Source organism: Cebus imitator, unplaced genomic scaffold, assembly GCF_001604975.1.
Source record: "Cebus imitator isolate Cc_AM_T3 unplaced genomic scaffold, Cebus_imitator-1.0 Scaffold38, whole genome shotgun sequence".
NCBI lineage: Eukaryota > Metazoa > Chordata > Mammalia > Primates > Cebidae > Cebus > Cebus imitator.
Window position 1 is genome coordinate 10,209,182 of NW_016107353.1, and position 25,944 is coordinate 10,235,125.

The window sequence follows — 25,944 nt, forward strand, 5'->3', positions numbered from 1 at the left end:
GCCCTTTTCCTTCACAGCTCAAAGGCAGAAAGCCTTGGGCAATTTTCAAGCCCAACTCGCACTCTACCTGAAAGCAGACTCAGGGATGTTGTTGGGGGCACAGTGGGAGTGAGACTTGACCTGGTCCTTTGGTTTGCATGGAACTGAGTAAGGCCTGTGATTACTGGCTTTCCCCCACTTCCCTGACACCTTACATGGCTCAGCAGAGACAGCCATAAGTCTCTTACGTACACAACTCCAGTGACCTGGGAATCTTTCTTTCATCCCCCCCACAGCAGCCACGCCAAGATCTACCCAAGGAATGTCTGAACTCAGAAAGGCCTAGAACTCCCAACACACACCCAATGGTCCTTCATATCTACCCTGGTAGCAGAAGACAAAGAACATATAATCTTGGGCGTCTTAAGGCCCCACCCACCACTGCTCCCCCTCCACACGGCTGCAGCTGGTGTTTTCTGGAAAGTACTACCTCATGGCAGGATGCCAACCAGCACAAAAATAAAGCATTAAACCACCAAAGCTAAGGCCCCCCACAAAGTCCACTGCACTTTCCACCACCTCCACTAGAACAGGCACTAGTAAACATAGCTGAGAGACCTCACAGACAATTCACATCATAGGACTCTGCAGAAAACCCCAGTATCAGCCTGGAGCTGAGAAGACTCACAGGGTGGCCAGACCCAGAATAGAGACAACGAATCACTGCAGTTTGGCTCACAGGAAGCCACATCCACAGGAAAAAAGGAAGAGTACTACATCAAGAAAACACCCTGTGGGACAAAAAATGGGAACAACAGCCTTCAGCCAGCCCTAGACCTTCCCTCTGACAGAGCCTACCCAAATGAGAAGAAACTAGCAAAGCAAACCTGGTGATATGACAAAACTAGGTTTGTCAACATAGCACCCCCTCCCAAAAAAAAAAATCACACTAGTTCAGCAGCAGCATTGGATCCAAACCAAGAAGAAATTTCTAATTTATCTGAGAAAAAGAATTTAGGAGGTTAGTTATTAAACTAATCAGAGAGGGACCTGAGAAAGGCAAAACCCAATATAAGAAAATCCAAAGTATCATACAAAAAGTGAAGGGAGAAATATTCAACAAAATCGATAGCTTAAAGAAAAAAACAATCAAAAATTCAGGAAGCTTTGGACACACTTTTAGAAATGTGAAATGCTCTGGAAAATCTCAGCAATACAAGTAAACAAGTAGAAGAAATTTAGAACTCAAAAACATGGTATTTAAACTAACCGAATTCAACAAAGAAAAAGAAAAAATAATACGAAAATATGAACAAAGCCCCCAGGAAGTCTGAAATTACATTAAATGACCACACCTAAGAATAATTGGCATTTGTGAGGAAAAAGAGAAATCTCAAAGTCTGGAAAGCACATTTGGATTAATAACCAAGAAAAACTTAGCCTTGCTAGAGACCTAGACATTCAAATACAAGATGCATAAAGAACACCTGAGAAATTTATCACAGAAAAATTATCATCTAGGCACACTGTCATCAGGTTATCTGAAGTTAAGACAAAGGAAAGAATCTGAAGAGCTGCGAGACAGAAGCACCAGGTAACCTATAAAGAAGAACTAGCAGCTTAAGAGCAGATTTCTCAGCAGAAACCATACAAGCTAGAAGGGAGTGAGGACGAATCTTCAGCCTCCTCAAACAAAATAATTATCAGCCAAGAATTTTGCATCCAGTGAAACTAAGCCTCATATATGAAAGAAAGATACAGTCATTTTCAGACAAACAAATGCTGAGAGAGTTCGCTATTACCAAGCCTCTACTACAAGAACTGTTAAAAAAAAAAAAAAAATCTAAATCTTGAAACAAATCCTGAAAACACATTCAAACAGAATTTTTAAGCTTAAATCAAACAGAACCTATAAAACAAAAATACGAGTTCAAAGCCAAAAAAAAATAAATAAATAAACAAAAAAAGCCAGGTGTGGTGGCTCATGCCTGTAATCCCAGCATTTTGGGAGGCAAAGGTGGGTGGATCACAAGGTCAAGTTAGAGACCAGCCTGGCCAATATGCTGAAACAACATCTCCCCTAAATGTTAAAAAATCAGCTGTACCTGGTGGCGAGTGCCTGTTGTCCTGGCTACCCAAAAGGCTGAGGCAGGAGAATTGCTTGAACCTGGGAGGTGGAGGCTGCAGTGAGCCAGGATTGTGCCACTGCACTCCAGCCTGGGTGACAGAGTGAGACTCCATCTCAAAATAAATAACACCAAAGTATGCACGCAACAAAAAGCATGATGAATGCAATGGTACCTCACATTTCAATACTAACATTGAATGTAGATGGCCTAAATGCTTCACTTAAAAGACACAGAACTGCAGAATGGATAAGAACTCACCAACCATCTGCTATCTTCAAGAGACTCACCTAAAACATAGGGACTAACATAAACTTAAAGTGGTGGAAAAAGGCATTTCATGCAAATGGACACCAAAAGCAAGCAGGGGTAGCTATTCTTATATTAGACAAAACAAACTTTAGATCAACAGTGGTTAAAAGAGACAAAGAGAGAATTATATCATGGTAAATGGCCTCATCCAACAGGAAAACATCACAATCCTAAACATGTACACACCTAACACTGGAGCTCTCAAATTTATGAAATAATTACTAACAGTCCTAAGAAATGAGATAGCCAGTAACACCATAATAGTGGGGAACTTCGATACTCCGCTGACAGCACTAGACAGGTCATCAATAAAGAAAGTCAACAAAGAAACAATAGAGTTAAATTATACTATGGAACAAATGGACGTAACAGATATATACAACATATTTCATCCAACAACTGCAGAACGTACATTCTACTCAATAGCATATAAAACTTCCTCCAAGATAGATCATATAATAGGCCATAAAATGAGCCTCAATAAATTTAAGAAAATTGAAATTATATCAAGCACTGTCTCAGACCACAGTGAAATAAAACTGAAGTCAACTCCAAAAGGAACCTTCAAAACCACGCAAATACATGGAAATTGAATAACCTGCTCCTGAATGAGCATTGGGTTAAAAACAAAATAAACATGAAAATTTATAAATTCTTCAAATTGAATGACAACAATGGCACAACCTATCAAAACCTCTGGAATACAGCTAAGGTGGTGCTAAAAGTTCACAGCTCTAAATGCCTATATCAAAGAGTGTGAAAGAGAACAAACAGAAAATCTAAGGTCATACCTCAAGGAACTAAAGAAACAAGAACAAACCAAACCTAAACCTAGCAGAAAAACAGGAAATAACTAAGGTCAGAGCAGAACTAAATGAAATTCAAACAAAAAATAACTAAATAAATCAAAAAGCTGCTTCTTTGAAAATATAAATAAAATTGATTGACAATTAGCAAGATTAACCAAGAGAAGAGAGAAAATCCATATAACCTCACTGAGAAATGAAGCAGGAGATAATATAACTGAAACAACTGAAATGCAAAAAAATCACTCAAGGCTACCATAAACACCTTTACAAACATAAACTAGAAAACCTCAAAAAGATGGATAAATTCCTGGAAAAATACAACCCTTCTAGCTTAAATTGGGAAGAATTAGATAGCATGGACAGAACAATAACTAAGAATGAGATTTAAATGGTGATTTAAAAATTATCAACAAAAAAAAGTCCAGAACCAGAAAGATTCACAGAATTCTACCAGACATTCAAAGAATTGATATCAATGTTTTTGACACTATTCCACAAGAAAGATAAAGAATGAACCCTCCCTTGTGTCTAGAAAAAGACACAAGCAAAACAAACAAACAGAAAAACAAAAGCAACTACTACAGACCAATATCCTTGATAAACATTGATGTTAAAATCCTTGACAAAATACTAGCTAACCAAATCCAACAACACGTCAAAAAGAAAATCCACCATGATCAAGTGGGTTTCATACCAGGGATCCAGGAATACAGAGATGGTTTAACACACGTAAGTTAACAAATGTGATACGCCACATAAACAGAATTGAAAACACAAATCACACAATCATCTCAATAGATGTAGAAAAAAGCATTTCACACAATCCAGCATTGCTTTACGATTAAAACCCTCAACAAAGTTGACATACAAGGGACACAGCTTAATGTAATAAAGGCTGTCTATGACAAACCCACAGACAAAATAATACTCAATGGGGAAAAAGTTTAAAAGTATTCCCTCTGAGAATGGGAACAAGACAAGGATGACCACTCTCAACATTCCTCTTTAAATAGTCCTGGAAGTCCTAGCCAGAACAATCAGACAAGAGAAAGAAATAACCGGCATACAAATAAGTAAACAGGAAGTCAAACTGTCCCTGTTTGCTGATGATATAATCATTTACCTTGAAAAACCTAAAGACTCCTCCAGAAAGCTCCTAGAACTGATAAAAGAACTCATCAAAATTTTTGGATACAAAATTAATGTACACAAATCAGTAGCTCTTCTATTCACCAATAGCAACCAGAGAATTAAATCAAGAAGGCAAACCCTTTCACAATAGCTGAAAAACAATACAATACTTAGGAATATACCTAATAAAGGAGTCAAAAGACCTCTACGAGGAAAACTGCAAAACACTGCTGAAATAAATCACAGACAACACAAACAAATGGAAACACATCTCATACTCCAGGATGGATAGAATCAATACTGTGAAAATGACCATACTGCCAAAAGCAATCTACAAATTAAACAAAATTCCCATCAAAATACCACCATCATTCTTCACAGAGTTAGAAAAAACAATTCTAAAATTCATATGGAACCAAAAGAGAGGCCGCATAGCCAAAGTAAGACTAAGCAAAAAGAACAAATCTGGAGGCACCACACTACCTGATTTCAAACTATACTGTAAGGCCATATTCACCAAAACAGCATGGTACTGGTATAAAAATGGGCACATATTACAATGGAACAGAGAACCCAGAAATAAACTCAAATACAGCCAACCAGTCTTCAACTAAGAAAACAAAAACATAAAGTGGGGAAAGGACACCCTTTTCAATAAATGGTGCTGGGATAATTGGCTAGCAACATGTAGGAGAATGAAACCGAATTCTCATCTCTCACTTTATAAAAAAATAAACTCAGGATAGATTAAGGACTTAATTCTAAGACATGAAACTATAAAAATTCTGGAAAATAACATTGGAAAAACTAAGCATTGGCAAGGCAAAAATTTCATTACCAAAAACACAAAAGCAAATGCAGTAAAAACAAAGACCTAATTAGCTGGGACCTAATTAAACTAAAAAGCTTTTACATGGCAAAAGGAACAGCCAGCAGAGTAAATAGACAACTTGGAGTGGGAGAAATTCTTCACAATCTACACATCTGACAAAGGACTAATATCCTGAACCTACAACAAACTCAAATCAGTAAGAAGAAAAAAATACAATACAGTAAGAAGAAAAAAAGATTTCATCAAAAAGTGGGCTAAGGACATGAATACACAATTTTCGAAAGAAGATATACAAATGGCCAACAAACATTAAAAAAAAATTCTCAACATCACTAATGATCAGAGAAATGTAAATTCAAACCACAATGCAATACTACCTTATTCCTGCAAGAATGGCCATAATGAAAAGATCAAAATATTGTAGATGTTGGCATGGATCTGGCCATCAGGTAACACTGGCTGGTGGGAATGTAAACTAGTACAACCACTATGGAAAACTGTGTAGAGATTTCTTAAAGAACTAAAAGTACAACTACCATTTGATCCAGCAATCCCACTACTGGGTATCTAGCCGGAGAAAACGAAGTCATTATTTGAAAGAAATACTTGCACATGCATGTTTCCCTCTCTCCCTCCCTCCCTCCCTCCTATCCTTCCTTTTTTTGAGGCAAAGTTTCGCTCTTGTTTCCCAAGCTGGAGTGTAACCACAGTCTCATCTCACTGCAACTCCACCTCCCGTGTTCAAACAATTCTCCTGCCTCAGCTTCTCGAGTAGCTAGGATTACAGGTTCTACAAACGCTACAGGTGCATGCCACCACACCCGGCTAATTTTTTGTATATTTAGTAGAAACAGCGTTTCATCATGCCAGCCAAGCTGGTCTCAAACTCCTGACCTCACGTGATCTGCCCACGTCGGCCTCCCAAAGTGCTGGGATTACAGGCGTGAGCCACCGCACCCTGCGCACATTCATGTTTCTAGAAGCACAATTTACAATTGTAAAATCATGGAACCAACCAAAGTGCCCATCAATCAACAAGTGGATAAAGGAACTGTGGTACATACATACGTTGGAATACTAAGTCATAAAAAGGAATGAATTAACAGCATTTGCAATGTCATAGATGAGATTGGAGACTATTATTCTAAGTGAAGTAACTCAGGAATGGAAAAGCAAACATCATTTGAGGGCACAAAGGCAGAATAATAATACAATGGACTTCAGGGACGTTGGGAAGAGGAGAAGATGGGAGGAATAGAAGACAACATATATGGTGCAGTGTATACTGCTTGGGTGATGGGTGTACCAGGATCTCACAAGTCACCAACAAAAACCTTACACAAGTAACCAAATACCACCCGTACCCCAACAACTTATAAAACAATAAAATTTAAAAAATATGTATTCTTACACAAACACAATTACTTCATTATTTATTTACAACTAAGGCTTATCTGTAGACTAAAAGATGTGTATATTTAACTCTATGTAAATCAATACTAAGAGTCCATATGTGTTTGCAGGCAGAGGTCACATGTTCAAAGAAAAATATATTAAAAACTTATAAAAATATTCAGGATTCAGAAATGTATAGATTTTACTTATATTTGTATATAATTCTTAGTATATAATTTTTATTATGGCCATATAAATGACCCTGGAGTCAATAACAATTTAATTGTACATTTAAAAACAACTAAAACTGTAGAATTAAATTGCTTGTAATACAAAGAATAAACGCTAGAGGTAATGGATACCTCACTTCCTCTAATGTGATTATTATATATTGTATGCCTGTATCGAAATATGCCATATATGGCATAAGTATATACACATATTATATATCCAGAAAAATTAAGAACAATACATTTAAATGTGAAAATGGGAATAAAATTTTAACCTATACGAACAATATTTTTTAACTTATTGGCAATTTAAAGCTACCGGCAAAAAAGATTACTAGAGATGTTAGTCCATTACCTTACCAAATAGTGTATTCTTACCATCTTTAACCTACACCCTTGAGTAACGTGGAATAGGTTAAAGTTAGTGGCATAATAACAATTCATTGAATTCACAATCATATTTAACATGTTAAAAAGTTGAATTGAAAAGTTAAATTCACATATAACTTATAATTTTAAAATACGCTGCATATTATTCCATAAAAGCACAATTAATAAAATAACATACTAGTAAATTTTAAGTAAAATTAAGAATATTTCTCTTTCATAATAATGCAGAATATTACTTTGAACACCTACCTCTTCCATCGCTCGGTATTATAAGTTAACTACAAAGAGCCTCTCTACTTAAATTTTCATTATGCATCTTACATTTTAATGTCCTTACCTTTCCACAAAAAAAGATCATAACTAATGCCTAATAAAAAAGAATCTCTCATATCTTTTATGCAGCAACAAGTAGTCACATGCTTTCACATGTGAATACATCAGGAATAATAAAACAGCATGAAGTAATTTCAGAGTTTAACACCATTATTATTCACTTTCAAAAAAAATCTGTATTTTCAAACTGGGAGCGGTGGCTCACGCCTGTAATCCCAGAACTTTGGGAGGCCAAGGCGGGTAGATCACAAGGTCAAAAGATCGAGACCATCCTGGCCAACATGGTGAAACCTCGTCTCTACTAAAAATACAAAAAATTAGCTGGGCATGGTGGCACGTGCCTGTAATCACAGCTACTCAGGAGGCTGAGGCAGGAGAATTGCCTGAACCCAGGGGGCAGAGGCTGCAGTGAGCCGAGATCGTGCCATTGCACTCCAGCCTGAGTAACAAGAGGAAACTCTGCCTCAAAAAAAAAAAAAAAAAAAAAATCTGTATTTTCAAAAGTATACTTTGAATGTAATTACAATGCTCCAAAAATATTCTAATGCTTTTAAAGTTATACACAAATAATGCTTACACAAACTTTAGTTTGTATTTTCTATACTCAGCACTCTGACTTCATGTAATGACTAATTTTAGAGTGCCCTAGATATTTCTGTGAATTATTCCGATATTTACTTAATTTTGAATTAAATAACTTTTATATTTACTGCAACTGAAAATACATTTGATTTTCTTTATGTTTAGAATAGTTTGAGGTATTGTAAAAAGCATTAGCACATCTTTCAGGTTTGTAGAGTTTCTATCCAGCATGAATGTTACACCTATGAAGAATTTAAGATTTTTTATAGGCTTTGCCACATTATTCACACTTGTAAGATTTCTCTCCAATATGAGTTATCTTATCTGTAGTAAGGTGTAAGGACTGGTTAAAGGCTTTGCCAAATTTTTCCCATTTGTAGGTTTGCTCTCCTGTATGAATTCTCTTATGTTTAGTTAGGGTTGAGGACCAGAAAAAGGCTTTGTCACATTCTTCACATTTGTAGGGTTTTACTCCAGTATGAATTACCTTATGTTTAGTAAAGGTTGAAGACCGGTTAAAAGATTTGCCACATTCTTCACATTTGTAGGGCTTCTCTCCAGTATGAATTCTCTTATGGTTAGTAAGGATTGAAGACTGGTTAAAGGCTTTGCCACATTTTTTACATTTGTACGGTTTCTCTTCAGTATGAATTATCTTATGTTTAGTAAGAGTTGAGGACCAGTTAAAGGCTTTTCCACATTCCTCACATTTGTAAGGTTTCTCTCCAGTATGAATTATTTTATGTGTAGTAAGAGTTGAGGACTGGCTAAAAGTTTTGCCACATTCTTCACATCTGTAGGGTTTCTCTCCAGTGTGCATCCTCTTGTGTCTAGTTAGAGTTGAGGACCATAGAAATGCTTTGCCACATTCTTCACATTTGTAGGGTTTCTCTCTAGTATGAATTCTTTTATGTTTAGTAAGAGTTGAGGACCAGATAAATGCTTTGCCACATTCTTCACACTTGTAAGGTCTCTCTCCAGTATGAATTATTTTATGTGTAGTAAGATTTGAGGATCGGTTAAAAGCTTTGCCACATTCTTCACATTTGTAGAGCTTCTCTCCAGCATGAATAATTTTATGTGTAGTAAGGGTTGAGAGTTGCTTAAAAGCTTTGCCACATTCTTCACATCTGTAGGGTTTCTCGCCAGTATGAATTATCTTATGTGTATTAAGGGTTGAGGATTGGCTAAAAGCTTTGCCACATGCTTCACATTTGAAGGGTTTCTCTCCGGTGTGAATCCTCTTGTGTCTAGATAAGGTTGAGGACCATATAAATGCTTTGTCACATTCTTCACATTTGTAGAGTTTCTCTCTCATATGAATTCTCTTGTGTTTAGTAAGGGTTGAGAACCAGATAAATGCTTTGCCACATTCTTCACATTTGTAGAGTTTCTCTCTAGCATGAATTATTTTATGTGTAGAAAGGGTTGAGGGTTGCTTAAAAGCTTTGCCAAAGTCTTCACATTTGTACAGTTTCTCTTCAGTTTGAATTTTTTTATAATTAGTAAGGGTTGAGGACCAATTAAAGGTTTTTCCACATTCTTTACATTTGTAGGACTTCTTTTGTGTATAATTGCTTTTATGCTGGGTTTTGTGTGAAATCATGCAAAATGATTTGACACATTTTTTACATTTGAAAGATTTCTTTCCAGTATGTCTTACCTTATGTCTGTTTGAATTTAAAAATTTATTTAAAACTTTCAGATATTTATCACATTGAAATACCTTGCTCTGGGTAGTTGTGAAATACTGGTTAAGTCCATTGTAACCTTCTTTGTGCACCTTACACTCATCCACATATTTACAGCCTTCTTTAAACTGTAAATTCTCATGTCCACATTTTTCATATCTTCTCAGTATTACTTTTTGAAAAGAATCTTCCATGCCCTGCTCTGGCCAAAGGTCTTGAGCAAAATGAGGACATATAACTGGAAAAAATAAATAAATAAAAATAATAAATTACTCCACTTGCTAGAGTCACATGGATATAGTTTAAAAATCTTATCTATAACATTATACAAACTACGTAATCAAAATGGCATTGCAAAATACCACAGGCCCTGATTCTTTCATAGACATATAAGTGTAACAAAAACGTACAGACCCAAATACAGCTATGGAAAATTTATAAGTGAATGAATTGTGTGCAGTGTCCCAGGTGAGCACAATGCAAAAAAACACATAAAAGAAAAATAAAAGTCTGTTAAATTTATCCAACACGGCTTTTCCTGCTTCCCACTATAACATAGTACCTTTAGAAGTATATTGCCAGCTCTTGGTTTCTGTCTTAAAATAAAATACTGGCACATTCATTGTTATTTCTGGCTTTTGGAGGCTTTATCTGACACTGGTTTCTATCTCTCATGACATAAAGTGCTGAAAGAAATGGTGGTATATTTTGAAATGAGAGTTTGAGTCTGCTGAGACCAAAGAAAAATGTTACAGCAGCAGTGCTACAGACAGGGAACAGGAATAGTAAGTGATTACTGACTCCTACAGAGTAACATTAGTAAACTCTCTTAAATAAAAAAAATAAACACAGCTTCTTTTCCCAGAAATAAATAAATAAATAAATGGAGGACGCCAGTGCAGCGGGGGGTCCCTGGGATGCCAAACTGCTGTGGCTTCTGAGGATGTTTCGGCAGCAGCATCAGAGCCAGTGTCTCAGCCTTGGACAGGTCTGGGGCCCGGTCCAGGGTTGGGCTACGGAGCTTGTAGAGGCGAGGCCAAAGATAATGCGTGGATGCCCGTCACCAATCTGGGCCGCCTGCTTAAGAACATGAAGATCAAGTTCCTGAAGATCTATCTCTTCTCCAGAATCTGAGATCACTGACTTTTTCCTGTGGGCCTCTCTCAAGAATGAGGTTTTCAAGACTACGCGGTCCATAAGCAGACCCGTGTCAGCCAGCGCACCAGGTTTAAAGTGTTTGTTTCCATCGGGGACCAGAACAGCTACCTCGGTCTGGCTATTTAGTGGTCCAGTAAGGTGGCCATTGCCATCCGCAGGGCTATTGTCCTGGCCAAGCTCTCCATTGTCCCCATGTGCAGAGACTACTGGGAAACAAGATCGGTAAGCTCCACACTATTTCTCACAAGGTTATAGGCCTCTGTGGCTCCCTGCTGGTGAGCCTCATCCCCGCGCCCAGGGGCACTGGCATTGTCTCACTGCCTGTGCCCAAGAAGCTGCTCATGATGCCTGGTATCAATGACTGCTACACCTCGGCCAGGGGCTGCACTGCCACCCTGGGCAACTTCACCAAGGCCACATTTGATGCCATCTCTAAGACCTACAGCCGCCTGACACCCAATATCCAGAAGGAGACTGTATTCACCAAGTCTCCCTATCGGAAATTCACTGACCACCTCCCTCATCAAGGCCCACACCAGATTCTCTGTGCAGTGAACCCAGGCTCCAGCAGCTACAACATAGGGTTTCATACAAGAAAAATAAATGAATTAAGCCCATAAAAAGAAATAAATAAATAAAAATAAACATTAAATTTCAGACACCACATATCCTAAGTACATGTTTGAGAAACTCCCATAATCACCAGTCAAGACAATTGTTTTCAGACTATGCCAGGAAAAAAACTACATTGTAAAGATTTTGACAAGTAACTTATTTTAATGTCCAAATCTAAATCAAAGATCATAATATATACAATACAGGGCAATACAATCCCACCAAAAATATAAAATTTTCTAAAAAAAAAAAAATTAAAAAGAATAAATTAATTTAAAGAATTGCTAATACATTGAAAAATACTGATTAAAATAGAAACAGAGACAACTGGGCCGGGCGCGGTGGCTCACGCCTGTAATCTCAGTACTTTGGGAGGCCGAGGCGGGTGGATCACAAGGTCAAGAGATCGAGACCATCCTGGTCAACATGGTGAAACCCCATCTCTACTAAAAATACAAAAAATTAGCTGGGCATGGTGGCGCGTGTCTGTAGTCCCAGCTACTCAGGAGGCTGAGGCAGGAGAATTGCCTGAACCCAGGAGGCGGAGGTTGCGGTGAGCCGAGATCGCGCCATTGCACTCCAGCCTGGGTAACAAGAGTGAAACTCTGTCTCAAAAAAAAAAAAAAAGAAACAGAGACAACTATGGAAAATCAGAAAAATGAGGATGAAAATAAGATATCAAAAAAATAGAAATTCTGGAGGAAAAAATACAAAAAAAAACCCTAATAGATCCTAAAAGAAAAAAAGAGTAAAAATAAAGAAGCTTAGCAAACTAGGAACATGAAAAGATATTTATAACAAACACATATATAAGCACAATTTCAAAAGCCACAGACAAAGTGATTATCTTTGGAGCTGAAGATAAAAGTGATGTGCCAAATCAGGCATGGTGGCTGACGCCTGGAGTCTAGGCACTTTGGAAGGCCGAGGTGGGCAGGTTACCTGATGTCAGGAGTCTGGGACCAGCCTGAACAACATGGCGAAATCTAGTCTCTATTAAAACTACAAAACTTAGCTGGCTATGCTGGCATATGCCTGCAATCCCAGCTACTCAGGAGGCTGAGGCTGAAGAACCACTTGAACCCAGGAGATGGAGGTTGCAGTGAGCTAAGGTCACGCCACCATACTCTAGTCTGGCTAAGGAATAGAGTGAGACTCTGTCTCCAAAAAAAAAAAAAAGAGGAAGAACAAAAGTGATGTTCCATTTACAAATATAGTCTTATGAGATAATCATAACTGTTAACAAAAATTTTACAGGTAATAAGGAAACTGTGTGATGCAGTCATGAAAAAAACTGTGAAAAAAATAGCTTTAATTAAGTGGGAATAATATCATCAGTGAATCTGTCCTGCAAAATAAAACAATAAAAACCTTTAGAAGTAATCAAATTCTATAAAAGTATATTGTAACGACATAGCCCCTACATGTAAAACATGCTGAAAACAGTTCCTTCTACTGAAAATAACATGATTAAAAAAAAAAAAAACATAATCATATAAAAATACATTATTTTCTGGGAAAAATATGCAAATACTCAAAAGTAGAATTTCATAGCATTATTTCAGCAGTGTAGAAAACGTTCACAATAGCAAAGACTTGGAAGCAACCCAAATGCCCATCAATGATAGACTGAATAAAGAAAATGTGGCACATATACACCATAGAATACTATGTGCGGCCATAAAAAAGGATGAGTTCATGTCCCTTGCAGGGACATGAATAAAGCTGGAAGCCACCATTCTCAGCAAACTGTCACAAGAACAGAAAACCAAACACTGCATGTTCTCACTCATAAGTGGGTATTGAACAATGAGAACACATGGACATAGGGAGGAAAACATCACACACCAGGGCCTGCTAGAGGGTTGGAGGCTAAGGGAGGGATAGCAACAAGTGGAGGAATGGGGAGAGATAGCATTAGGAGAAATAGCTAATGTAGATGACAAGGTTATGAATGTGGCAAACCACCAAAGCATGTGTATACCTATGTAACAAACCTTCAGGTTCTGCACATGTACCCCAGAAATTAAAGTATGATAAATTTTAAAAAAGAAAACATTTATACACAGCTCCTTGGAAACGTAAAAAAATAAAATTTAAAAAAAAAGAAAATAAAACATTTATAATTATTCTCTGAAATTTGAATAAAAGCATAGAAATCAATACAAACCCTTGTTAATGAATATCCGACAAAAAAAAAAGATATAATTAACAACATCAATGATAAATTTGAGGGAAGATGTAACCATAAATGATTTTTATATGAACTTGTTTTTCTTACCAGATTAAAATATATTGTTATATCTTTTAGAGGTTATATATAATCCCCAGGATACCACAAAAATATTTGTATAAATACACAAAGAAAATAAGTAAAAGCATATCAATAAAAATATCAGACACAAATAACAAAGATATCTTTGTCAAATAAATAAAAATACTTAATAAAATAAGTCTTTCTCTTTCAGAAAATTATTTAAATATATATAAAATTAACTTTTAAATTGAGACGTACTTTCGATAAACAGATTTATTTTAAAAATTTAAAAGCCAAGATCCATCTTGCTTTTCTACAAGAGGCAGTTGAAATCTAATGATAAAAAAAGACTCAAGTGGCAGAACTGAATTAACATTCCATGCAAACACTAATGATGAGAGCAGAAACAGTCAAAATAATATTACACAAGGTACATCTTAAGTCAAAAAGTATGATATTTTATAAAATGTACTTGAAACTCCAAAGAAACAAAGAAGGACATCAAGAAATAATAGATTCATTCACTGGGAGCCTATGATGTGTGTGTGTGTGTGTGTGTGTGTGTGTGTGTGTGTGTGATTAGAGTTCCAAATATACAAAGCAAATTTGACAGAATCGAAGAATGACAGACTGAATAAAGAAGATGTGGTACATCTGACTTCTAGCACTTGAGTTTTAGTTGAAAAAGAAAATGTGGTACATATACACCATGGAATATTATGTGCAGCCATAAAAAAGGATGAGTTCATGTCCTTTTCAGGGACAAGAATAAAGCTGGAAACCATCATTCTCAGTAAACTGACACAAGAATAGAAAACCAAGCATGTTCTCATTCATAAGTGGATGTTGAACAATGAGAACATATATGCCCTATGTGAATGGAAGAAACACATAGAAAGCAATATAATTATAGCAAGGTATTTAAATACCACACTTTCTATAATAAAAATAAAACAAGAAAGAATGTTAATAAGGGAACAGACTACTTAAAGGCAGTATAAAAATAGTATTCCAAACAGAATTATGGAGAACACTCCTCAACATCAGAATACACACCCTTCTCAATAGCCCGTACATTTTCCTCTCTAGACTACATCTTAGGCCAAAAAGGAAGTCTTACCAAAATTTTTAAAAATAGAATTCGATGAACTACTTTCTATGACCAAAATGGAATGAGAGTACACAATGATAAGAGAAAAAAACTGAAAAATTTATAAATATATACAAATTAAGCAACACACTCTTGAGTGTGCTCTTATACAAAGGTTGAAATAGTTCATATTGTGAAGAGGTCCATCCTGCTCCATGCAATCTACAGATTTAATGCAATGTTTTTCAAATTTCTCACTGCATTTTTGAAGAAATGGAAGCAGCAACCCCAAAAATATAAAGAATATGAAGAGACAATAAAGTACAGGAAGGAAGGAAGGAAGGAAGGAAGGAAGGAAGGAAGGAAGGAAGGAAGGAAGGAGGGAGGGAGGGAGGGAGGGAGGGAAGGGAAGGAAGAGAAGGAAGGAAATGAAATGATGCCAGAGGCACTAAAGTTCTTGATTCAAAACACATTACAAAGCTACAGAATTAAAACAATTTGTTATAAGTATAAATGTGAAAAAGTAAACTAATAAAATAGAATCCAGCATATATATAAACTTTTACATATATGGTCATACAAGGAGTCATTTACGTAATCATAATTACTGCAGCAGTGTTACTGTAAGGCAATAGGTAAAAGCAATGCAAATTTCTTTCACCAAATCATTCACTAGATACAATTTGAAATATAAAAATTCTGGAAAATCACTCAGTATTCAAAAAGCAGGAAATAGTCTACCAACTATAAAGATAAATCTTGTTGGCATTATGTAAAATGAAATAAGCCAGCCACAAAAAGACAAGAGATTGTAAGTGATACATGAAGCAGTTCACTCTTAGAAAAAAAGAACAGAGTGGTCTGTGCAAAGTGCCATAAAAGAGAAAAAATTGGGGCCAGGCGTGGTGGCACACACCTGTAATCCTTGCAGTCTGGGAAGCTAAGGCAGGTGGATCACCTAAGGTCAGGAGTTTGAAACCAGCCTGGCCAACATGGTGAAAACCCATCTCTACTAAAAATACAAAAATTAACCATTCATGGTGATAAGCATCTGTAATCCCAGCTACTCGGAAGGCTGAGGCACAAGAATTGCTTGAACCTGAGAGGTGAAGGTTGCAGTAAGCTGAGATCATGCCATTGTACTCCAGGCTGGGTGACAGAGCAAGACTCAATCTAAAAAAAAAAAAAAAAAAAAAAAGGTAGTTGCTTAATATTTATTAAGATTTAGCACTGCAAGATAAAAACATGTTAGAAATATGTTGCATGACAATGTCAAAATAATATGACTAAACTGAATATTTAAAAAATTTTTGTGGTAAATTTTGTTACTTTTTTACAAGTAACAATAAACAATAATACCTATAAAAGAGTAATGATCGTTTTAAATTTATTCAAATCCAAAAGTGTTTCTCCCACACAAAATTCATACAGATTCACAAATACATAAGATGTTGAAATTACAAGAATTGCTGGGCATGGTGGCTCACGCCTGTAATTCCATCACTTTGGGAGGCTGAGGTGGGTAGATCACAAGGTCAGAAGTTCAAGACCAGCTTGGCCGACATAGTGAAACACCCTCTTCAAAAAAAAAATACAAAAATTAGCCAGGCACAGTGGCATGCGCCTGTAATCCCAGCTACTCGGGAGGCTGAGGGAGGAGAATTGCTTGAACCTGGGAGGTGGAGGTTGCAGAGAGCTGAGATCACACCACTATCTTCCAGCCTGGGTGACAGAGCAAGAGTCTGTCTCAGGGAAAAAAAAAAAAAAGGAAATTACAAGAATTTTATGACTACTCATCTAGGCAGTATTAAAACACCATTCACAACAAACCTATACAACAAATATACAAACTATAAAAAAAAAAATACAAGGAGGCAATAAACCACATTGCCATGTATGTACCTATGCAACAATCCTGCATGATCTGCATATGTACCTCAGAACCTAAAGTACAATTAAAAGAAAAATAATACAAGGATAACACTTATGCAGGCGAACAAACATACAGATAATTCCATTGGAAAAATATCTGGCTGATTCATATTGGAATCATATTTTTTAAAAATGGCTGATTCGGGCCAGGCGCGGTGGCTCAAGCCTGTAATCCCAGCACTTTGGGAGGCCGAGGCGGGTGGATCACGAGGTCAAGAGATCGAGACCATCCTGGTCAACATGGTGAAACCCCGTCTCTACTAAAACTACAAAAAATTAGCTGGGCATGGTGGCGCGTGCCTGTAATCCCAGCTACTGAGGAGGTTGAGGCAGGAGAATTGCCTGAACCCAGGAGGCGGAGGTTGCGGTGAGCCGAGATCGCACCATTGCACTCCAGCCTGGGTAACAAGAGTGAAACTCCGTCTCAAAAAAAAAAAAAAAAAATGGCTGATTCATATTTCATTTTGTTCCACACTGTCTTAAATTATACAAAGTTAAACATTGTCATGCATAATTACAATATCTACTAAAAAATAAAAATACAATTGACAGATATGGAGTAGCATACCCTAAAATATATAACACAAAAATACAAAATTACAAAACAAAACTAAACTATGAAATGTAAAACTTATTAGATTCCATCAAGTAGATCAATATATTAAGAAAATCTTAGAAAAAGAATATGGAAAAAAATAATACAGAAGTTACCTGAAGATTTAAAAAAATGAAAATTTTCCAAATTTTGATATAATTTAAAAAATACTTTTAACCAATATTACTTGATTTAAATTTGTTTCACTTTAAAAAAGATGAAAATTTTAAAATTTCCAAGATAAAAGGTGAGGGTGCTGTTCATCACCACTAGCACAGTTCTACAAAGAAAAATGCTGCATGGTAGCCAGACACCATGGCTCATGCCTGTAATTCTACACTTTCAGGAGGTTAAGACCGTCAGAACACTAGAGACCAAGAGTTTAAGATCAGGCTGAGTAATACAGTGAGACTCTTCAAATAAAAAAAGAAATGCTAAAATGAGTCAATTTTGCTTAAAAATAAAATAATCCTGGACAGCATCATAAAACTATATATAAAATAAAGCTTTCTATTAAATGTAAATACACAAATATAAAACTCTTTACTATCATAATGATGATGCATAAAGCCCTAAAAGCTCTTCTGCAGAATATTTAAAACAGAACAAAAATCTGCATAAGTATGTCAATACACAATATAATTTTAATATTAATAACTGAAAAATATAGACGTGTAATTTTTATAGTCAACTGAAGTTGTCATGCGATTAAAATATATTGTTTTATTTGAAAATGTTACATGTAAACTCCATTGTTTTGTTTTTGTTTTCAGACAAAGTTTCACTCTTGTTGCCCAGGTTGAAGTGCAATGGCAGATCTCAGCTCACTGCAGTCTCCACCTCCTGGGGTCAAGCAATTCTCCTGCCTCAGCCTCCCATGTAGCTGGGATTACAGACATGCACCACCGCACCTGCCTAATTTTATATTTGTAGTAGAGACAAGGTTTCACCATGTTAGTCAGGGTGGTCTTAAACTGCTGACCTCAGTTGATCCATCTGCCTTGGCCTTCCAAAGTGCTAGGATTACAAGTGTGAGTCACCGTACCCAGCTGTAAACTTTACTTTTTAAGACGAGATGGTTTGGCTGAGTCCCAACTCAAGTCACATCTTTAATTCCCACATGTTCTGGGAGGGACGTTGTAGAAGGTAATTGAATCATGGGGGCAGGTCTTTTCTGTGCTGTTCTCATGATAGTGAATAAGTCTCATGAAATCTGATGGCTTTATAACAGAGTTTTTGTGCACAAGCTTTCTCTCTCTTGTCTGCCATCATGTAAGTCATACCTTTCACCTTCCACCATGATTGTGAAGTCTCCTGAGTCACATGAAACTGTAAGTCCAATAAACCTCTTTCTTTTGTAAACTGCCCAGTCTCAGGTATGCATTTATCAGCAGTATGAAAACATACTAATACAGATGATTATGAAGATAATATTTATAGAAATATGCAATACAAAATTTAAAAAATAATTGAAGCACATCACTACACAATTAAAATAAAATTTAAGGAAATAAAACAGTACATAAGAAAAAACATACCATCCAGGAACACATAAAACAATAAACTAGTGACTTTATTTTTTTTGACATTTTAATTGGAGCAGAAATAAACTAAATACTTAATTTCTAAGCAAAAACAGAGCTCCAGCATAAATCCTGTTTGAGAAAATTCACAATACATTTTAGAAATCCAATGGATACATTCAAAATGTTATCTTATAAATATCAAGGTCAGGTCTACCCCAAATCTCAGAATCTGATTTAAACATAAGGTGCCAAAAAACTGCTAGGGCTGTTTTTTGGTGGTTATTAACAATACTTAATATTTAAACAATACAGTCACACTGATTTACACCCAGTTGCAGAGATCTACAATTTATTATTACTTTCAGTGTTAGAGCTAGAGGATAATTTTTTCAAAGATGGCACTCAACTCCACTTACTTACCTGTCAACAAATACAGAACTCAACTGTTAGCCATAAGCACTTTACAAAAAAACTCAGGAGACTATGCAGGAGACAATGACATAGCTTAACCAGACTCTGAAAGATACATTATTTTGATTCACACTTGTACAAAAAGAAGTCATATCTGCATGACGTAAGGTTCTCTAAACACAACTGTTTTGTGTTTTAGACCTCTAGAGTGTGCCAGTTTACCACATGGAGGAGGAATCAAGGGATGTGCTCCTTCTAAACAACCAAGGGCAAGTGGGGTGGGGGTGGCTGCGGGAATGCCCTGGACAGAAGAGCTGCCTCAGGTTTTTGTGGCAATGAAAACTACTTGTTGCAATTAAGCCATACCTAGGGTTTATCTAGTTTGAAGTTCAAAACAAAGGAGAGAATTATTTCTTTCCTTGAGCTTTTCCCAAAGCAATATGCGCATCTCATAATCAAATCTTAAGTAGTACAAAGAGATAATCAATTATCTAAAAATGTAATTTACATACATGTTGGCCTGGATTAAAAAGAAAAAAGTTTACATAAAGAGAAGACTTTAGTGCTGTATGACTCATATAACTAAAAACAAACCAGGAAGTTTTTATTAAAAGCTCAAGGATAAAACTGAACATTGGCTGGCCACTGAACTCCACATCTGATAATAATTACTGACAGTTTAAAAATGTATATCCAAAATATAACCTCAGGAGGACCAGGTTTATTTATCTGACAGAGCAACTCAAAATGTTGAGAGGCATCATTTGTTTAGATATGAGGGGTTATTCTCCAAGTTTATTTATTTAGGAGGGTAAAGTGATTATAGAAAAATTCTTGAAATAAATTGTCAATAAGTTGCAGATTCTAACAATACTCCACATCATCTTAGATTTTTAAGTGTGTAGTTTCAGAGCTTAAACAAATTCTGTCAAAGAGCTATTCAATATACTTAATCACTTTAACTTTCCATGAAAACCAAATAAAAATCACATCTGAATGATTTACTTCTATGCTTTTTTATCTGATTGTATACATATAATGTACTACACATCCAAGTACAAGAGGCAGTTATCTTCTCTGAGAGGTGCAAGAGTGTTCTTCCATGAATGCCCTCTAATAGTGAAACCAGCAATTTTTATATATGTATTCATGTGCATATAGATGTACTTCAAAAAACAAAGCATCATCTCTTCGTCCATTGTTAACTTAATGGTAAGAATGTGGGCCACCAGGGGCCACCAGGCATCAGTGGAACACCAGAAGTTCCTGAAGGCACTTGGAAAGGATTATTAGGAGTAGGATAGAGTCCTGGTGTAGGATAAGATCCTGTAGGGGCAGGATAAGGAGCTGGTGGTCCCCAGGCTCCTGATGAAACAGTGTTCCATGGAACGGGTGGTACTGCCCAGGGACTTGGGGAGGAGGAAGAGCCAGATATCGTCCTAGAGATGGATATGGCATATTAGGGGTAGGATACTGCCTTCCCATTCCTGGTGCCCAAGGTCCAGAAGACATGGATCCTCATGGACCTAAAGGACCAGCTGCAGCTGGATGTGTGGTTGCACCATATGGTCTAGGTAGCTCCGGAAAGGGCATATTTGATGTAGGATGTGGCCCTGTGGGGCCAGGGCCTGACACAGTTGGGGCTGGATAAGGACCATCAGGTCGGGACGGTGGTGGGGGGGAGGCTGTGATGGTCCAGAAGGAGGAAAGGGTGTTGGGGCTCCTGGAGTTGGTTTGGTGGGAGAGGGATACATTCCCATTGGTGCTGGTCCAAAGGGCACAGTACAGGGTGTTGCATGTGGTGGGAGTCCAGATGGCACAGAAGGTGGAGCACTCGGATTATTCCAAGGGTTGGAGCCTGGCCAGCCTTGAAGAGGCTGGCCAGGTTTTGTATTGCTCACAGCAAAAGTTTTGGCAGGGGAGCGTTCAGGTAGTGCATCTGCCAACGAAAATTCATCAGACATTTTCCCAGCAAGATCCAAGACTGCAGTAGAGTCTAGATGCAGTGATGGGTCCGAGGGACTGGAGCCTGAAGAAGCGGGCACACCCTGACTGACGGCAGCGAGAGCAGCAGCAGCAACAGCAACAGCAAGGCGCAGCTCCTCCTGGCACCCATAATTTTATTTTTAAGAAATAATTTTAAATATAAATTGGTTAAACTACTTAATAAAAAGAAATGGAGGATGGGTGCAGTGGCTCACACCTGTAATCCCAGCACTTTGAGAGGTCAAAGAGGGCAGACCACCAGAGGTCAGGAGTTCGAGACTAGCCTGGCCAACATGGTGAAACCTCTACTCTACTAAAAATACAAAAATTAGCTGGGCATGGTTGTGAGTGCCTGTGGGTGCCGGTAATCCCACCTACTCCAGAGACTGAGGCAGGAGAATCACTTGAACCTGGGAGGCGGATGTTGCAGTGAGCCAAGAGCACAACATTGCACTCCAGCCTGGGTGACAAGAGCAAAACTTAGTCTCAAAAAAAAAAAAAAGAAATAAATAAAGAATGAATGAAAAAGAAACGTAATCTCAGGACTTTGGGAGGCTAAGGTGGGCTAATTACTGGATCTCAATTACTGGATCTCAAAACATTATAGGCGTGATGCTACATACTCATAACCCAGCTACCTGAGAGGCTGAAATGAAAGAATCTTCTGAGTTTGGGAGGTTGAGGCTGCAGTAAGCCATGATCTCAACACTGCAAACCAGCTTGGTTGACAGAGTGCGACCTATCTCAAAAATAAATGAATGAGGCCGGGCGCGGTGGCTCAAGCCTGTAATCCCAGCACTGTGGGAGGCCGAGGCGGGTGGATCACGAGGTCAAGAGATCGAGACCATCCTGGTCAACATGGTGAAACCCCGTCTCTACTAAAGCTACAAAAAGTAGCTGGGCATGGTGGCGCGTGCCTGTAGTCCCAGCTACTCAGGAGGCTGAGGCAGGAGAATTGCCTGAACCCAGGAGGCAGAGGTTGCAGTGAGCCGAGATTGTGCCATTGCACTCCAGCCTGGGTAACAAGAGCGAAACTCTGTCTCAAAAAAAAAATAAATAAAAATAAAAATAAAAATAAAATAATAAATGAATGAACAAATAAATAAATAAAATTATTTTTTAAAATAATAAAATTATTCAGTGGCTTAAGAAAAAAGCAAACAATATGCTTCCTAAAAGAGTCTCACTTAAGCACTGAGTCCAATAGGCTAAAAACCACAGATTCGGGAAAAAAAACTGTATTTTTTGAAAATAGTAGCTACAATAGGATACCAGACATAATTTAAGTCAAGTGCTAATGTGAGACAAACATTGATATTATATACTGCTAAAATGAGTTTATTTACCACAAATCTGTAGCTATTATATCTATCTACCTATCTATCTATCTATATCTATCTGTATAACATCAGGGCTCCAAAATACATAAAGCAAATATTGACAAAAGTAAAGCAAGAAATACATAGCAACACAAAATTTTAGACATCAAGACACCATTTTCAACAATAAATATTCAGGTAAAAAATCAATAAGAAAACAGAAAACCTAGATATTACAGACTGTATTAATTATTTTGCACATAGGGGAATACCTGAGAGTGGATAATTTATATAGAAATCAAGTGTATTTGGCTCACAGTTCAGCAGACTATACAAAAACTGTGTACCAGCATCTGCTTCCGGTGAGAGTGTTAGCAAGCTTACAGTCATGGTTGAAAGTGAAGAGTAACTGTACATATCACGTAAGAGACACAGCAAATATGAGGTGAAGAAGACAGGTTCTTCTAATAAACCAGCTTTCATTTGAATTAATGGAGTGTAAACATTTTGATTACCAAGAAGATGGTGCCAAGCTGTTTATGAGGACTTTGCCCCCCATGACCCGAACATCTCTCAGTAGATTCCACATCCAACATTAAGGATTACATTACAGCATAAGGTTTGGAGAACACAAACATGAAAACCATATTATAAACCAACAAGGTTTAACTGACATACAAAACATTATGTCAAAAGCAAGAGAATACAAAACGGTCTTCTTTGCACTTGGTGTACTGTGTTAGGACACATACTAAGTCTTATTAAATATAGAAATGCCAGCTGGGTGGTGTAGTTCATGCCTCCAATCCCAACACTTAGAGAGACCAAGGTGAATCACTTGGAGTTAAAAGTTTGAGGCCAGCCTGGGCAACATAGTGAGACACTATCCCTAAAATTAATCAAAGAATAGTCCCAGCTACTTGAGACACTGAGGTGGTAAGATCACTTGAGACCAATAGGTCGAGGCTGCAGTGAGCCAAAATCAGGCCAGTACACTCTGGCTGGGTGACAGAGTAAGATCATGTCTCCAAACAAAAACAACAAATATAACAACAACAACAAATAAATTTAAGACGACCAAAGTGAGCCAAGATTGTGCATTGCACTCCAGGCTCGGCAACAAGAGCAACACTCCACCTCAAAAAAAAACAAGAAGGAAAAAAAGAAAATGAGCTAAGAAAGAATATATACAAGATAAGCTATAACCAATATTGGGGTCATATGTGTAGATATAAACATACACATATGTATAATCTGACTGTGAATTAAACCCAACATTCACTTAAAGTATACAAACANAAAACAAGAAGGAAAAAAAGAAAATGAGCTAAGAAAGAATATATACAAGATAAGCTATAACCAATATTGGGGTCATATGTGTAGATATAAACATAGACATATGACTCATTTATCTTTTAATTAAACCCAACATTCACTTAAAGTATACAAACAGAATTGCAAATTGTCTAAAATTCTAATACGTAAGTAAAACTACAAACACAACAAACTGATATTAAGAAACTTACACTAAAAAGACACACTAATATAGAACTTCAAGACAATAATGAAAGAACTTCAAGACAATAATGAGTAAGAAATGTTTCCTTATAAAATCTAGATGGCAACATTAATTTACATTAACAAATAATTTGTCCAGTTAACAGCATTGTTTGACATTAACTGCATTCAGGGATGGCAGGCATTTTAAATTACTAGTATCTATTGTATGGCAATAAAATTTCAAAGAAAATGCAGTACAATCATAAATAGGAGATGCTAGTGAGAACTTTTTACTAGATAAGCATTTAAAAGAAAATAGTGGGGGGCGCAGGAGGTGGATTCAAGATGGTCAAATAGGAACAGCTCTGGAGTGCAGTTTCCAGCAAGAACAAAACAGAGAGTGAGTGATCACCACATTTCCAAATGAGTTATTACTGCCCATAGACCAGGAGATTCCCAGGTTGAAAAGCGTCAGGAGTTTCCAGCACAGCTGTTTCAGCCAGCGCAGCAGGTCTCCACACAAAAACTCACACAAATCTGGGTGGCCATTTCAACTGGCACCTGGAATGCCTGGGAGACAGAGCCGCCCATCCAACTGAAAAAACAGGGGCTGAAACAGGGAGCTAGGTGATCTGGCTCACCAGGTCCGACTCCCACAAAGACCAGAAATCTGAAATGCTCTACATTGAGAGTTTCGCAGCAAGAGCAGCTGGACCAGGGACAGTCCAGCTCTGTGGGGGGGAAGGGCGTCCACCATCACTGAGGCAGTCCACCACTACCAAGGAGATCCGTCATTACTGAGGCGGTTTGCCATTACTGAGGCAGACCACCATTACCGAGGCAGTTCTAACTATACCTCTATAAACAAAACCACAAGGAAGTTCACACAGCAGCTGGGCAGAGCCCACAACAGCTCAGCAACACCTCTGCTGGCAGACTGTGACTAGGCTACCTCCTTGCTGGGCTAGGCAGCTCTGAAAAAAGGCAGGAGTACATCAGGAACTTATAAATAAAGCCCCACCTTCCCAGGACAGAGCACCTGGGAAAAAAGGCGATTATGAGTTCTGCTGCAGCAGACATAAACTCACCTGCCCTGCAGCTCTGAATGGAACAATGGAGCTCCCAGCTCAGCACTTGAGCTCCTATAAGGGACAGACTGTCTCCTAAGGCAGCTCCCTGACCCCTATATATACAAAGAGACACCTCATAAAGGAGAGCTCACGCTGACATCTGGCGGGTATCTTTCTGGGACAAAGCTAACAGAAGAAGAAACTGGCAGCAACCCTCACTGTTCTGCAGCTGCCACAGGTGATCCCCAGGCAAGCAGGTTCTGGAGAGGACCTCCAGCAGTCCTACAGCAGAGGGGCCTGTTAGAAAGAAAACTAAAAAACAGAAAGAAATAACTTCACCATCGACAAAAAGGACATCCACTCAAAGACCCCATCTGACAGTCACCAACTACAAAGACCACAGGCAGATAAATCAAAGATGGGAAGAAACAAGTGCAAAAAGGATGAAAACACCCAAAACCAGAATGCCTCTCCTCCTCCAAGGGATCACAACTCCTCACCAGCAAGGGAACAAAGCTGGATGGAGAATGAGTCTAATGAATTGACAGAAACAGGCTTCAGAAGGTGGGTAAAAACAAACTTCTCTGAGCTAAAACAACATGTTCTAACCCAATGCAAAGAAACTAAGAACCTTGAAAAAAGGTTTGACGAAATGCTAATGAGAATAAACAGCTT

The 25,944-nt window shown here is 37.6% G+C and overlaps 1 protein-coding gene and 1 pseudogene across 1 annotated transcript in view; both read right to left on the reverse strand.

Annotated features, from left to right (window-relative positions):
* Positions 1–8,038: 8,038 nt before the first annotated feature.
* The window catches only part of LOC108301927 (zinc finger protein 254-like), a 57,045-nt gene continuing 39,139 nt past the window's right edge, over positions 8,039–25,944 (reverse strand). The window contains exon 4 of the mRNA XM_017525297.2: positions 8,039–10,048. Coding sequence (XP_017380786.2) covers positions 8,400–10,048 — 1,649 coding nt within the window. The 3' untranslated portion in view covers positions 8,039–8,399. The remainder of the gene's footprint in view (positions 10,049–25,944) is intronic.
* LOC108301914 lies at positions 19,310–21,364 on the reverse strand (annotated as a pseudogene).